Raw genomic sequence first — 12,368 nt, 5'->3', positions numbered from 1 at the left:
AAAAAAAAAATCCCCCCCCCCAAATCACTTGAAACTTCCCCTGAAATTTTCTACCTCCTCCACTATCCTGCTTTCTCTTAACCTTGTTTGTAACATTATTCTAAATTCTTTGCTTTCAACAGAACCAAGACAACGTAAGAGAGATTTTTCGGGCCGCTCTTCACCTGTCAGACAGAGATACTCATTTAGAAGTGCTCAGTCAGACGGCTCTTGCTGCAAAAGAGCTAACAGGTTGGTATATGGTTAGTGATAGTTCTTACTTATCAATAGTGCTGTTGCTCACATTACTGACTAATGCTTTCAAGGGTGTTTGGATTGGTGGTAATTACAGATTAATAGTGTGATTATCGCTGTGGTAGTCCGAGGGTATAAAGAAAACAAATATTGAGAGTGTAAACTGTACTTTTTATATTAGCCATTAGGTATTTTAAAATGCAGTATTGGTGGTCACTGATAAGGTAATTCCGGAGGCTGTGCTGAGATTACGTAGCTGCAATTCTTTTGTTCTTGAACCGAAGCCAGAATCTCTCTCTGAAAATCTGAGACTCATCTTGAAGAATACCAATTATTTTCTTAAAACTGAAGATAATTTAGTTAGAGGGAGAACCTGTGTGGAAGTTTTAATGGATTTGTTTTGGGTTTTTTTTTTTTAATCAGTCAAATACTGATTCTGGTTTCTGTCTGAAACCAGCTAATGATTCTGTATGAAACTATCCTTAAACAAGAAAAATGCTAAATGAAATTATCAATTATGAATTACAGTAGTAATGACAAAGAGGTTTTGGATCCTGTAAGCAGTTAGAGCATGCAGAATGCTGTCTCTTGCTAGATATGAGCACTTTGTTCAGCGTCTTTGAAAGCAGATAGTTATGGAAGGAAAGGTTTTTGAAGCCAAATTTGTAAACAAGTTAAAAAGGTTTCTGTTTCACAGAGTGGATATATAATGCTAAGTGAAACTCCATTTATGTGTGTGTGAGAGAGAGATTGGACAAAATGAGTAATTTATTTTATGAAATTTCTTTTAAAAATAGTTAAACATTTTACCTTCCTCAGAAAAATTAAATTTTACTGTCACAAGGAAAATCATGTCATATACTTTGAAATCAGATTCAAAAGGAGTACAATGATCTGGAAACTTAATAGATCTCAAAGTAAATTCTGAGACAGAATTCACTTAAGTTTTGATACTATTTAGCGTGTACTTTAATGTTTTACTTGTTTGTTTAAATGTTTGCAGACGGAGACACGCAGTCCACAACACAGATTCCACATCCTCTTCATCCACATCTGATGACGAAGAGCATTTTGAGAGACATAGGAAGCGCAGCCATAACAGAAATTTAAGAAGGTTAATGAAATTGGAGAATAGGGGAGGGAGAAATCTATTTGGGGGGAGTTTGCATCTGCCTGACTGTGAAGTGTTAGCCACTTTCTCTTGTACAATTTCTAAAAGCTATTTTAATAACCATCTAATAAATAAGTTTTCAGCCCAATGTCTCTCAGACATGTGTGTCTTCTGGCACATGGATCCCAAAGTCCTTGGGAAGGACCAGCAGTAGTGGCCAGCCTTTATAATGTTAATCCTCACTGAAATAAGTAGGCCCTTGGGCTGTAAGTCTTTGAATGTAGAAGCGAAAAAATCTTTGAAAGATGTCAGTGTGTTTTGAGGAGTTCTTCCGTCACACAAATCAAGGTCAGGTCACGGTCTCCACATATGGAGTAAGTTGTTTGAAGCTTGCATTCCTCTATATGCTGTGTGGTCTGGCATGGATATTTAGAAGTGCTAAGAGTTATTAAAATAATTAACGCAGTTTAATGTCTGGAGTGACCATTTTCCTTTTTTTACTCACGGACATTAAATGTAAACCAACCTGAACAAATATTTCATTATTTAGGAAGTTTATCTCATTTATAAGGTCTTCTGCATTCACTTGCCATCGTTATAAAAGCAAAAAGCTAGCCGCATCCCAAGTTAGAAAGTGCCTTTCTCTTTCTCCTTAATTCAAATCAGGTGTCTTCCACTAAACTTTCGAAAAGATGAGCTAAAGGGAATTCCCAAGGATCGAATGACAATTGGAGCAAGTCTGGCTGATGTTGATCCAATGCAAATAGATTGTTCAGTAAGTAATTTTAGTTCATTGTGTCCGTGAGATGTTTCCAGTGTTTCTGAAAGCTTTCAATAACCTGCTGTCTACAGCTACCTTGGTTTACAGTTTTCTCTCCAGCAATTTGAAAATTGCCCAGAACATTTCCTTTGTGCTGACATGTACTTTCTGATGGAACCTCATCAAGGTTGCAGCTTTCTTTAACATATAAAACGTGTTCCGTTGAATTTATTTTTAGGTGCGATTTGATGGTGTGGGTGGTCTTTCTGACCACATTTCAGCTTTAAAAGAGATGGTCGTTTTTCCACTGCTTTACCCAGAAGTCTTTGAGAGATTCAAAATTCAACCTCCAAGGTAACAGATATTGTTTAAAACTATGAATTCTAATTCACCCATTTTCAGGAGAATATTCAACTGAGGTATCAATATGTTCCCACGCTTCGGAATTTTCAGCAATGTTGATGGGGCTTTTTGGCAGTAGTAAAAAGCAATTTCTTAAAAATGGATAGAATCCAGAATATATGTAGGTTCAAGGATGTACCGTGTGGTGAGAGTATGCTTTAAAAGTGTCTTGCCTTTAAAAGGTGGGGCTGAGTCATTTTTGGTTTGAGTTCGATGTCCACGTCCGCTTGATTAGTTTATAAGCAAGAAGGAATCATCTACTGGTAGTCAACTGTAATTTGTTGCTTGGAAGTCCAGTTGTCTCTCCCACCAACTGTCTTTTTGTTCAAGTGATCAGGGATACATTTTAGAATTGACAGGACTTGCAACTAGAACCTTGCCGTGTTTGTCGTGCTTGGGCTAAAGGAAGGATCTGACCACTTTTTACACAGCTAAATTAGTTCTGCATTATGACATTACTAGAGATTTAATTGTTAGCTTTATATATTCTTGATCAGCGCAGTTCAATTATGGTATAGTGAAATATGACTTTAAATTCTTTGCTTTCAGTAACTTTAAAAGTATTACAAATAATGAAAAGACAATATTCCAGTGGGTTTGCTTCTTTCTTCATTGAAATTCTTTTTGAAACAGCAGTGTATTGGCTTTTCTAGTTGATGGCTGTATTTATCTGGAAATGCAGAATACTCTCCCAGGTTTAGACTTCCACCTCATTTATCATCAGCAATGGATGGCCTGGGAGACCAAATCCAGTAACTTAAAGCTTTTTAAGGGAGAATGAAATGCTTTACTAGCAAATCTTGCCTTTTGTGAAAACAAGCATTTACATGCAGCGTATCATAAGTTAGCCAAGTCTCAGATTCTGCGCTCAAGTTTGTTCTGGTTTGGCTCTACTGTGCTGTAACCACCCCTGGTAGTTTGTCAGCAGTTTTGGAAGTGTCCTTCCGGGACACTAGGATCTTTTCTCGAGGTTTGTACGTCTCCATTATCCTCTTTATTTGTTGCGTTTACTGCCTTGTTGAATTGTGTAGGAACACAAAACTTCCATCTCTTTTCACTTTTCTCACACTTCAGCTGTTACCGCGATCTTATACACAGAGTGTTTTGGTTAGGAGAGAAGAGGGGTGTGGTTTAGGGATGAGGACTGTAATAGATACTTTTCCATCATACATGAATCTTTTCTTCTTTTTCTTTCTTTCTTTTTTTTTTTTTTTTTAATAATTGCAGAGGCTGTCTATTCTATGGTCCGCCAGGGACTGGAAAGACACTGGTTGCTCGTGCGCTTGCTAATGAATGCAGCCAAGGTGAGAGGAGAATAGCCTTTTTTATGCGAAAAGGTGCCGACTGCCTGAGTAAATGGGCGGGGGAATCTGAACGACAGCTTCGGTTATTATTTGATCAGGTAAGGTTGAAACGTGCTGTGTGTTCTGTCCGAGTGGTAACTGTAATCTTCTGTGGTCAGTATTTTTAAGAACAACTCACTCCTTTTTGGTTTTTGTCAGTTCTTTCCACTGACATGGGTTTGTTAGTGTTTCCTTTTTCAGTGGGTTTTTTTTACGGGCTTGAAATCTTGAGATGTATTAGGGAAGATTAATAAAACGAGAAAACCTCGCAAAGCAAACCCCTGCTACCCACCTCAAAAAAACCCCACCAAAACCCCCAAAATAACCATCAACAAAAAAACCCCACCAAACCCAAACCAAAACAGCCACAAAAAGGGTTTCAAGAGGCAAGAGATGGATGGTGGCTTTAGATCCGAGGGAAACAGATGCAGGCTGACGGCATAGTCATTTAAATTCCTAATGGAAGCTTGCTTTCAGAACCTGTAATTGAATTAAGTCTCGGCTCTGTTCTCGGCGGTTGCCAAATAGCTGTAAAAACTACTGCTCTGATTTGTTTCCTGTCACCCGGTCTCAGTGGCTTGACACAAGCTGCCGTCTTCTGTTACTCGTGCCCCTCACTCCATTAGCCCAATTAGTAGAGATCCCTGATGCCAGTCTGAAAGATCTAGTTCCAGTGACTTCCCAACCAAAACATTTTTAATGCATTTTCTCTTTAAAATAGTCCCGGTTTACTTATGTCCATATTCCTCTGTTTTCATTCGAGGCCTACCAGATGCGACCTTCAATTATCTTCTTCGATGAGATAGATGGCCTTGCTCCTGTGCGGTCCAGTGAACAAGACCAAATTCATAGGTAGTACATTTTTGGTATCTACATAGAAGCTGCTTGATCTTTGTGAAAAGACCACCACAACCTGTTTAACTTTATGTGATACATTAATTTATCCTGAAAACTAGTAATTCAATGCTACTAAAATTCAGATGATTTTCAAACAATAACTGAAACCAATTCACTCAGCTTGATATCAGCACAAGGCCTGTGTTAGCTTACTGGTTTTGTTATGTCCTAAATTAAGTCTTTCGCTAATTGGCGTCTCATCAAGAAAAGCTTGTCCTTTTTGAGTGGTCATTGCAGAAGATTGCGTAGAATGTAACAAAATTTACTAAACCAGTGAATGAAGGTTATATTTTTTCTGTTAGCTCTATTGTGTCAACTCTTCTGGCCCTTATGGATGGCTTAGACAGCAGAGGAGAGATTGTGGTCATTGGAGCCACCAACAGGCTGGATTCTATAGATCCTGCTTTACGAAGACCCGGCCGCTTTGATCGAGAGTTCCTCTTCAGCTTGCCAGATAAAGAGGTCAGAACTTAAACACAACCTTAATGCTCATGTGACAAAGTCCCTCTTTATAACAAAACCACGTAACAATGCAGGATTACAGAGCAGTTAAAGTCAAACCCAGTGTTGGACAACTTGGGCAAAAGAGAGACTGTGGAGGGCAGATCCGGTACTGAATATATACCATTAAGAGGATTTCCACAAGTAGTTAGTTCTGTAATTAGTTTTGGTTTCACTGTGACCAGCCAAGAAAATGGGATGCTGCTAGTCACTGAAACATGTAAGAAAGAGTGAATGCCCCAATTAGCTGTAAATTACTGCTATCTCATCTTGAAAATGAAAGAAATGGTGTGCGCACAAGAATTCCTTTTTGCAAACAAAAACTTTTCTCAAGGCTGGTGCTGGAGCGATTGAATTTTTTTCCATTCCCAAATCTGTCCATGTTTGCTGACTGACTTAATCCACTTAGACACTTTCATCCTGAAGTGGTCTTGCTCTCAGTTCTTGGTTTACGAATGGATAGTGGATGTACCTGTGCTGGATCGTTCCCAGGCTGCGTATCCTGGGAGGGAAGTATTTTGGGAGCTGACATTCTTACTGGTAACTTCTTATTGGACAAAGATGCGAGGTACGCTGGACAGGTGTGGGGCTTGGGAAGCTTCTAGTTCAATGGCGATAGCTAAGCAATGAAAAAGTAGGTGTATAGCAACCAAAAAATATGGGGAGGAAGATAGTGTGGAACCCTGGTCTTGTGTGTTTTAATTTGGCTATGGTTGAAGGCTAGTAAAAGTGCACTAAACAGCATCTTTAACAGAAACATTTGTCTCCAGTTTTTATCTCCTTTCAGGAACAGGAGAGGAGGTGCCGTGAAACACATACACTATATGATTCCCTACTGTGGAAGAATTCTAGAAATCTGCCGTAATTAAACTGTGTACCAGGGAATACTTAAATAAAAGATCTTGCTAAGATCGGAGATGAAGATAGGCAACGTTTGACATTTTCTGGATCAGTGACAGTAGTTTGAGTCATAATTATTGTTCGTCTTTGTAGTAATTGTAGCAATTACTCTGCAAAAGCAGAGAGCGTATTAATCGAACTGTAAAATACTTAAAAGTTTAGCAGATAAACCAAGTATTTGTATTAATGTGAGGGTGTGGGGGGTTTTGTGTTGTTTCGGGGATTTTGAAGAGAAAACTTTGGACAAACTAAAATGCGACCATTTTATTTCCAGGCTAGAAAAGAGATTTTCAAGATTCACACACGAGATTGGACCCCAAAGCCATCGGACATGTTTCTTGAAGAGCTAGCTGAAAAATGTGTTGGTAAGTTTGAAAATACAGTGAGTTACTGCATGGGACTGAGTCCGAAGGAATCTGAGCTTGTAGCAGGCAGTACTCGAGCTCTTGCACCTTGCTGCAGAGTGAGGCGGCTGGCACGCCGTGGGAGCAAAGAAAGTTAGATGCTTCTTTTCTTTTAATTTTCTTTCTGTCTCTCAGAACGTTGAATGGGTTTTGGGCATCTTCCCTGGGAGCAAAGTTTTGATTAGGGGGCTGCTTAATAAGCGCAGGATATCAGGCTGCGAGCCACGTAACAAAACTTCTCTGCAGTGCAGTAACTCTTTACATTCTCTCTTAAACTGTTAATTTTTGGCCGCATACAAAGTCTTTCAGTGTTGCGCTTGGGGAACCTTGGCCTTGACTTCTGTGTTGCCTGAGACTGATGTAACCTTTGATTCTTGTTTTCTTTGTTAGGGTGCTGTGGTGCTGATATTAAATCCTTATGTGCTGAAGCTGCCCTCTGTGCTTTGCGCCGCCGCTATCCTCAGCTATACAAAAGTAGCGAGAAACTGCAGTTAGATGTTGCTTCTATCAAAATAACAGCAAAGGATTTTGTCATGGCTATGCAGAAGACTGTTCCAGCTTCACAGAGGGCTGTGGCTTCACCTGGGCGAGCGCTATCATCTGTTTCAAAACCACTGCTTGAAAACACATTAGCAAGAATTTTACAAGCCTTGCAGAGAGTATTTCCCCACGCAGAGTTTGCACTACAGAAGGACCAACAGCCAGGTATAACAATAACAGTCACTACTTTAAAATTCTGTCAAAGCAAAAAATTCTCATTTGTGCAATCAACATACACAAACCTCTTGGCCATAATGACAGTAGAATTTCAGAATATGCATGTGCATGCTTTTATTTCAGGAACATCGTGGATAGGTTTTAGTCTGGATTCTAAACTGAAGTGCTGGATGGGAGCTGTGAATGACTCACAATAGGCCGTAGAGAACTATGCGTTCTCTACTACAGCACCCTGTTTCTGACAGTAGCTAACATCATATTTGTCATTTGTAGAGATGGATCTGAGGTTTAAAGTATGAGGCACCTCTTTCAAAATATTTAAATAGAGGGGAAAAAGGTATTTTTACATGAATGCTTCTAATTCCTGTCTGAAGAATGTCAGGACCACAATGCAAGCATAAGCGGTTTAAGCTAAATACTGTTTTAGCTATCGTGATTTTTTTTTAGCCATAGTCTCTTAACTTAAATGTTTGTGGATCACACTGTACACTTGTACAGGAGATGAGAATGGTTTAGTAGTGTGTACTTTGGGACTTGGCTTAGCATACGTGAGCTCACACCCCTGACTGCATCAGCCCTGATCAGGTTTACTCTGTCAGTTGGTGAGAGCAAAGAAATTGATAAACTCACTCCACTCTTGATTAATGGAAATCTGTTAATAGTTAGTTATGCTAATCTCTGGAGACTGTCCTACCAGGATGACTCCCAGTAGAGCCAGGAGATAGGTTAGCATTGGTAAAACAGAGGCAGAAATCCACCAACAAAACAAAAGCAGAGAGGCTAGGGGATTGGTAATTGCATCCCTTCTCTGTTGTCTGCCTTCCATTATCTACTCATTCGGTGATCTGTGAGGAGCCTTACTTAGCAGGTGTGTTGGTCTGTATATTCTGACTCACTAGTCCTACACAAATGGAAGTTTGTGGCCATCGCACTCGCTTAATTCCCTCGCTTCCAGTGCGGGAACCTGCCCCAGAAAGAAGTGGCCTTGTTGGGTTTTTCAGGTGTCTCGGAACCACCAAAGTTGTTCCTAATCATCTTTCTTCTAAGGAGAAAAAAACCAAACCACCTCCCAAGCACTTTAGGACAGCTTTGTAGAGACTTGTGCAGTCTCCTTAGGTCTGTGGTAGGACGAACTCTTCAGAAAACAGCATTCGGCGTGTGCCCTCAAATGAAGAAATAGAAGAAAAGGGATTTCCAGCACTGATTTGAAGCTGTGTTAATGCGAGAGTGAGATATGGAGTATTCAGGAAAGTTAACAAACCTCTCTTGTCTTTCAGACAGTGTAAATCATGTTTTAAGAAATTATGCAGTTGACAGTGATGAGGAATCGCCATCAATCTTTGAAGATAAGCCAACTCATCAAATACCCAGTAGAGAAAAGGAAAAATTCCTCAATTTTAGCAGGTAAATGTTGATATTAAGCTTGTGACATTTTAATGTGGAAGTTGTATAAGCCAACAGTTGAAAAAATAAGATTGTTGCCATCACTGTTGGGTCAGTTATTTTTCTCCGTTTCTATCGCTATGCTGTCCAGAAAATGTGACCAGCTGAGTTTGGTTAGGTCTCTAAGACCTTTGACTTCAGCCAGTAAAGGTACAGTGGTATTGTGCTGGAAAAAACAAACGCTCTTCACAAATGTGTTTCATGCTAGGAAAGCAAGATTACTAGGAAATTAATACACAATTCAACAATGAAACAATTAGAATGACTGAATACAATCTTGTACGTATGTAGCGTACTGCTGTAATTTAACTAATCCAATTGCGTACTTCAGATACAGCTAATGCGTTTCAGCGCCCACCTTAATTTTTTCCTAGAAACGTTGTTCTGCTCCTTCCTTCCCGCTGTCTCCAGTAACTACGGCCAAATTTCAGCTGAACTTGACAGATGTAGAGATCTCGTAGTTACTTAAACTCAAGACCTACTGAAAATTGGGGTGTACAGATCCAGATTGGTGTGTGTTGAGAGAGAGAGCGAGAGCGAGTTGTATTTCTCCTCCATATCAGGTTACTGACCAGTTGTCGTGTGTGTATTTAGCTGGACAAGTCCCCGTGTGTGATTTAAGAGCCATTACTTAAGCCAGCCAAACGAATAGCAGAGATGCTGGGGATTGGCAGGATTTCTTTGGGGAGCTATGGTACAAGGTTGTAAGAAAATGAGCTTTGATAGTCTTCCTGATCACAGACCAGCTTATTATTTACTGGAACATGGAGAGTATTTACCAAAAAAAAGAGGTTAGGAAAAAACCTTTAACATCTGTGTGCCTAGTCATCACTTCATTTTGAAACTTACTATCTTCTAATTGTTCTAGAAATGCTTATTACCAGCCAACATCTTGCAGGCCACGGTTCTTACTAGTTGGAGAGCCAGGATGTGGGCAAGCTTCTCATTTGGCACCTGCGGTAATACATGCCCTGGAAAAGTTTCCAGTTTATACGCTAGACCTACCTGCTTTGTTTGTTACCGCCACATCACCGGAAGAAACATGTGCACGGGTATCTTTTTTTTCTTTTTAATCTCATAGGCTTCATGAACTGTATATAAACTAGTAAAATAAGCAAAATTCATTGTTAATAGAGGTGGCCTGGTTTGAACGTGCTGTTAGGTTTACTTCTGTCCGAAAATGCACGTTTCTTTTTAGATCATATAATCCCGAGTGAGGATGTTGTACATGGCCGTATTTTCTATTCCAAATTAAACCGTGAGGAATTTGCTAGCAGCTTGGGAAGCTGGGAGGTGCTGCTAATAAATCCCTCTTTATCGCAAGAAATCCTGCCCATTTCGGTGGGATCCAGAAAGTTGTTTTCATTGCTGCTTACGAGACTCTGCTCCCAGTAGGTGGCTCTGCATCAGCCTGACTGCAGGTCACGCACTTTTTGTAGGCTTTTTTATTAAATATAATAAAAAGGCAATCAAGGTTTTGGGGAAAAGAAGTGTTTCTTTTTTTTACATATGTACGCGCGCGCGTGTGTGTGTATAAATATACAGCTTCCACTGCTGTAGTATATGCAGTAAAAGCATTAAAATTCATGGAACACTTACATTTGTACACTGGTATGTTTTTCTTAACTGTGAAAATTAAATATAAGCAGGTGTAGTGCTGTTTTCCTTTTTACTTTTAGGCAGGAAAGCCATTTTGTTGTTTGGCATCACTGTATTAAAATATCTTGACCTTTAGGCAGCAGCATTTGAGAGCTGGACAAGTAAGGACAGACACACTACAGGACTGGATACTCATTTGTCACAGAAGAGGCACAATTCCTTTTTTGTTACGTTACGGTTGCTTCTGCGGTCGTATAGCTACCGTGTCTAGTCACTGCCCAGACACACCACGTGCGCTTCCCATTTTGTGGCAGGAACGCCCTGAATCTTAATAATCTGAAAGGGTCCACGGAGAAATTTGTCACGTGAAAGGGCTGTTGCCACTTCCCTCACGCAGTAGGTGCACGCTCTCTTCTGCGATCGAGGTACCATCTGTAGGCAACGGCTTGCGGCCATCCAAAGCGTGTAATCGGGTCTGATGGATCCTTTGGTAATGAGAGGCTGTGCGTGATTTAGCTGTTCAGGCAGGCTGAAGACTGGTCACCTCTTATAAAACATACTTGAAATTTTGAATTGTAACCAGGCTTCTCTTACAGCATCAGCCCCCATCTTTTCACCTAGGTCTGTCTTTGTTTGTTCAGACTGTGCTCCAGACTGACTTGGCTATGTGCCCGCTCTGAATTGAAGATGGTGTAGTCGGTCGTGTAGTTGCAGTCGTGTAGTGACTTACCCAGACTAATACATCTTGAAGAAGGGTTAGTCTTGTGTTTTCAGGCACACCACTACACCAGCTAAGTTGTGAGGCGCTTTAGGAGTTCCCTTACACCTAAGTAGTTTTGAAATCAGGTAGAGCTTCAGGTCTGTCTGCGTAGCAATGTCTATATTTGAGTCAAAGTAAACGTTTTACCTTATTGTGAAGGAGTTGTTCTTTTGTTGGTTTGGTTTTGTGTTTTGGCTTCATGTACTCCCACTTCGTCAGATAGTTTGACTGATACGTAGTTATTTATTAGCCTATTCCACAGGGTTTAGTTTTCTTATCCAAGCTTTCATTTCACCAGTTGATGCGAGAAGCTCAAAGAACAGCGCCGAGTATCATTTATATCCCACATATCCATTTGTGGTGGGAGGCTGTTGGAGCTACACTGAAAGCTACTTTTACAACACTACTGCAGAACATTCCAGCATTTGCTCCAGTTTTGCTGCTTGCAACATCTGATGTGTGTCACGCAGATCTCCCAACAGAGGTATTTCTGTCGTTACTTTTTTTATTCAATTTCTTGTTCAGCTATAAATCCTTTAAGCATTGGAGTACTTAAGCAAATGCATACTGTTATTACTCAGGCACCCTACCCAGGTCTCTTAAAATTTGCTTAGACAACACAATGCCGGAAGCGTTTGTCTAAAGTGTTTTCTGAGTAAAGAGATTGACTTTGACCCAACTTTTTCCCCCTTCTCACACACTCATGCTTGTTAGACAGATGTATCCATTTACTTCAGACAATAAATCCAGTGACTTCAGGATGGTTAGGTATGTACTTAGTCAAGAATATATGGTGCTTGAAATGGAAATGGGAAAAAAATATTTTTACTGAAAACATTTGTACTGAAATTGAAAGATATTTTTACTGAAAAAGTACGGTGGTCACACTGTAAGGATGGAACGGAATTTCATCTTTAAATTCTTTAATAAAAATTTCAATGTCTTTGTTCATGTAAGTGAAAGCTTTACAAATGAGAAAGCCGAGTTCCAACTTCTGTTTCAGTAACTTGGAAATGGATTTTTAGTGGTATTCCTTAACAAAATTCAGTAAGAGTACATGCTTAGCTTCCTAGACATCTGAGAGTGTGCATTAAAGGAGGATATTCAAAATGTGAATATGCTGCCCTGATTATTTTGTCTCAGTTACTGCGGGGGGCTTACCTAGATGTGTTTGTCATCAACTGCTTTGAAAGGGCTTAACTTTCTAGAGGAGTTTTAATACTGTTAATGAAGTCCTTCTAAAATAAGTATTGAAATTCCCTCCATAACTTTTGGTAGTAGAGACTGAAAAACGGAG

At 39.8% G+C, this 12,368-nt stretch overlaps 1 protein-coding gene across 1 annotated transcript in view; it reads left to right on the top strand.

Moving 5' to 3' along the window:
• The window catches only part of LOC129200935 (ATPase family AAA domain-containing protein 2-like), a gene marked incomplete at its 5' end in the record, with an annotated part of 61,882 nt that overhangs the window by 38,841 nt on the left and 10,673 nt on the right, over positions 1-12,368 (top strand). The window contains 11 exons of the mRNA XM_054812189.1: positions 123-231; positions 1,238-1,348; positions 2,012-2,120; positions 2,344-2,459; positions 3,735-3,909; positions 4,614-4,702; positions 5,050-5,209; positions 6,423-6,513; positions 6,943-7,226; positions 9,588-9,764; positions 11,370-11,555. Of these exons, the coding sequence (XP_054668164.1) occupies positions 123-231; positions 1,238-1,348; positions 2,012-2,120; positions 2,344-2,459; positions 3,735-3,909; positions 4,614-4,702; positions 5,050-5,209; positions 6,423-6,513; positions 6,943-7,226; positions 9,588-9,764; positions 11,370-11,555 (1,607 nt within the window). The remainder of the gene's footprint in view (positions 1-122; positions 232-1,237; positions 1,349-2,011; positions 2,121-2,343; positions 2,460-3,734; positions 3,910-4,613; positions 4,703-5,049; positions 5,210-6,422; positions 6,514-6,942; positions 7,227-9,587; positions 9,765-11,369; positions 11,556-12,368) is intronic.

Source organism: Grus americana, unplaced genomic scaffold, assembly GCF_028858705.1.
Source record: "Grus americana isolate bGruAme1 unplaced genomic scaffold, bGruAme1.mat scaffold_69, whole genome shotgun sequence".
In the NCBI taxonomy this organism is placed as follows: domain Eukaryota; kingdom Metazoa; phylum Chordata; class Aves; order Gruiformes; family Gruidae; genus Grus; species Grus americana.
Note: the sequence above shows the minus strand (reverse complement) of the source record. Positions and strands in the feature narration are given on the sequence as shown.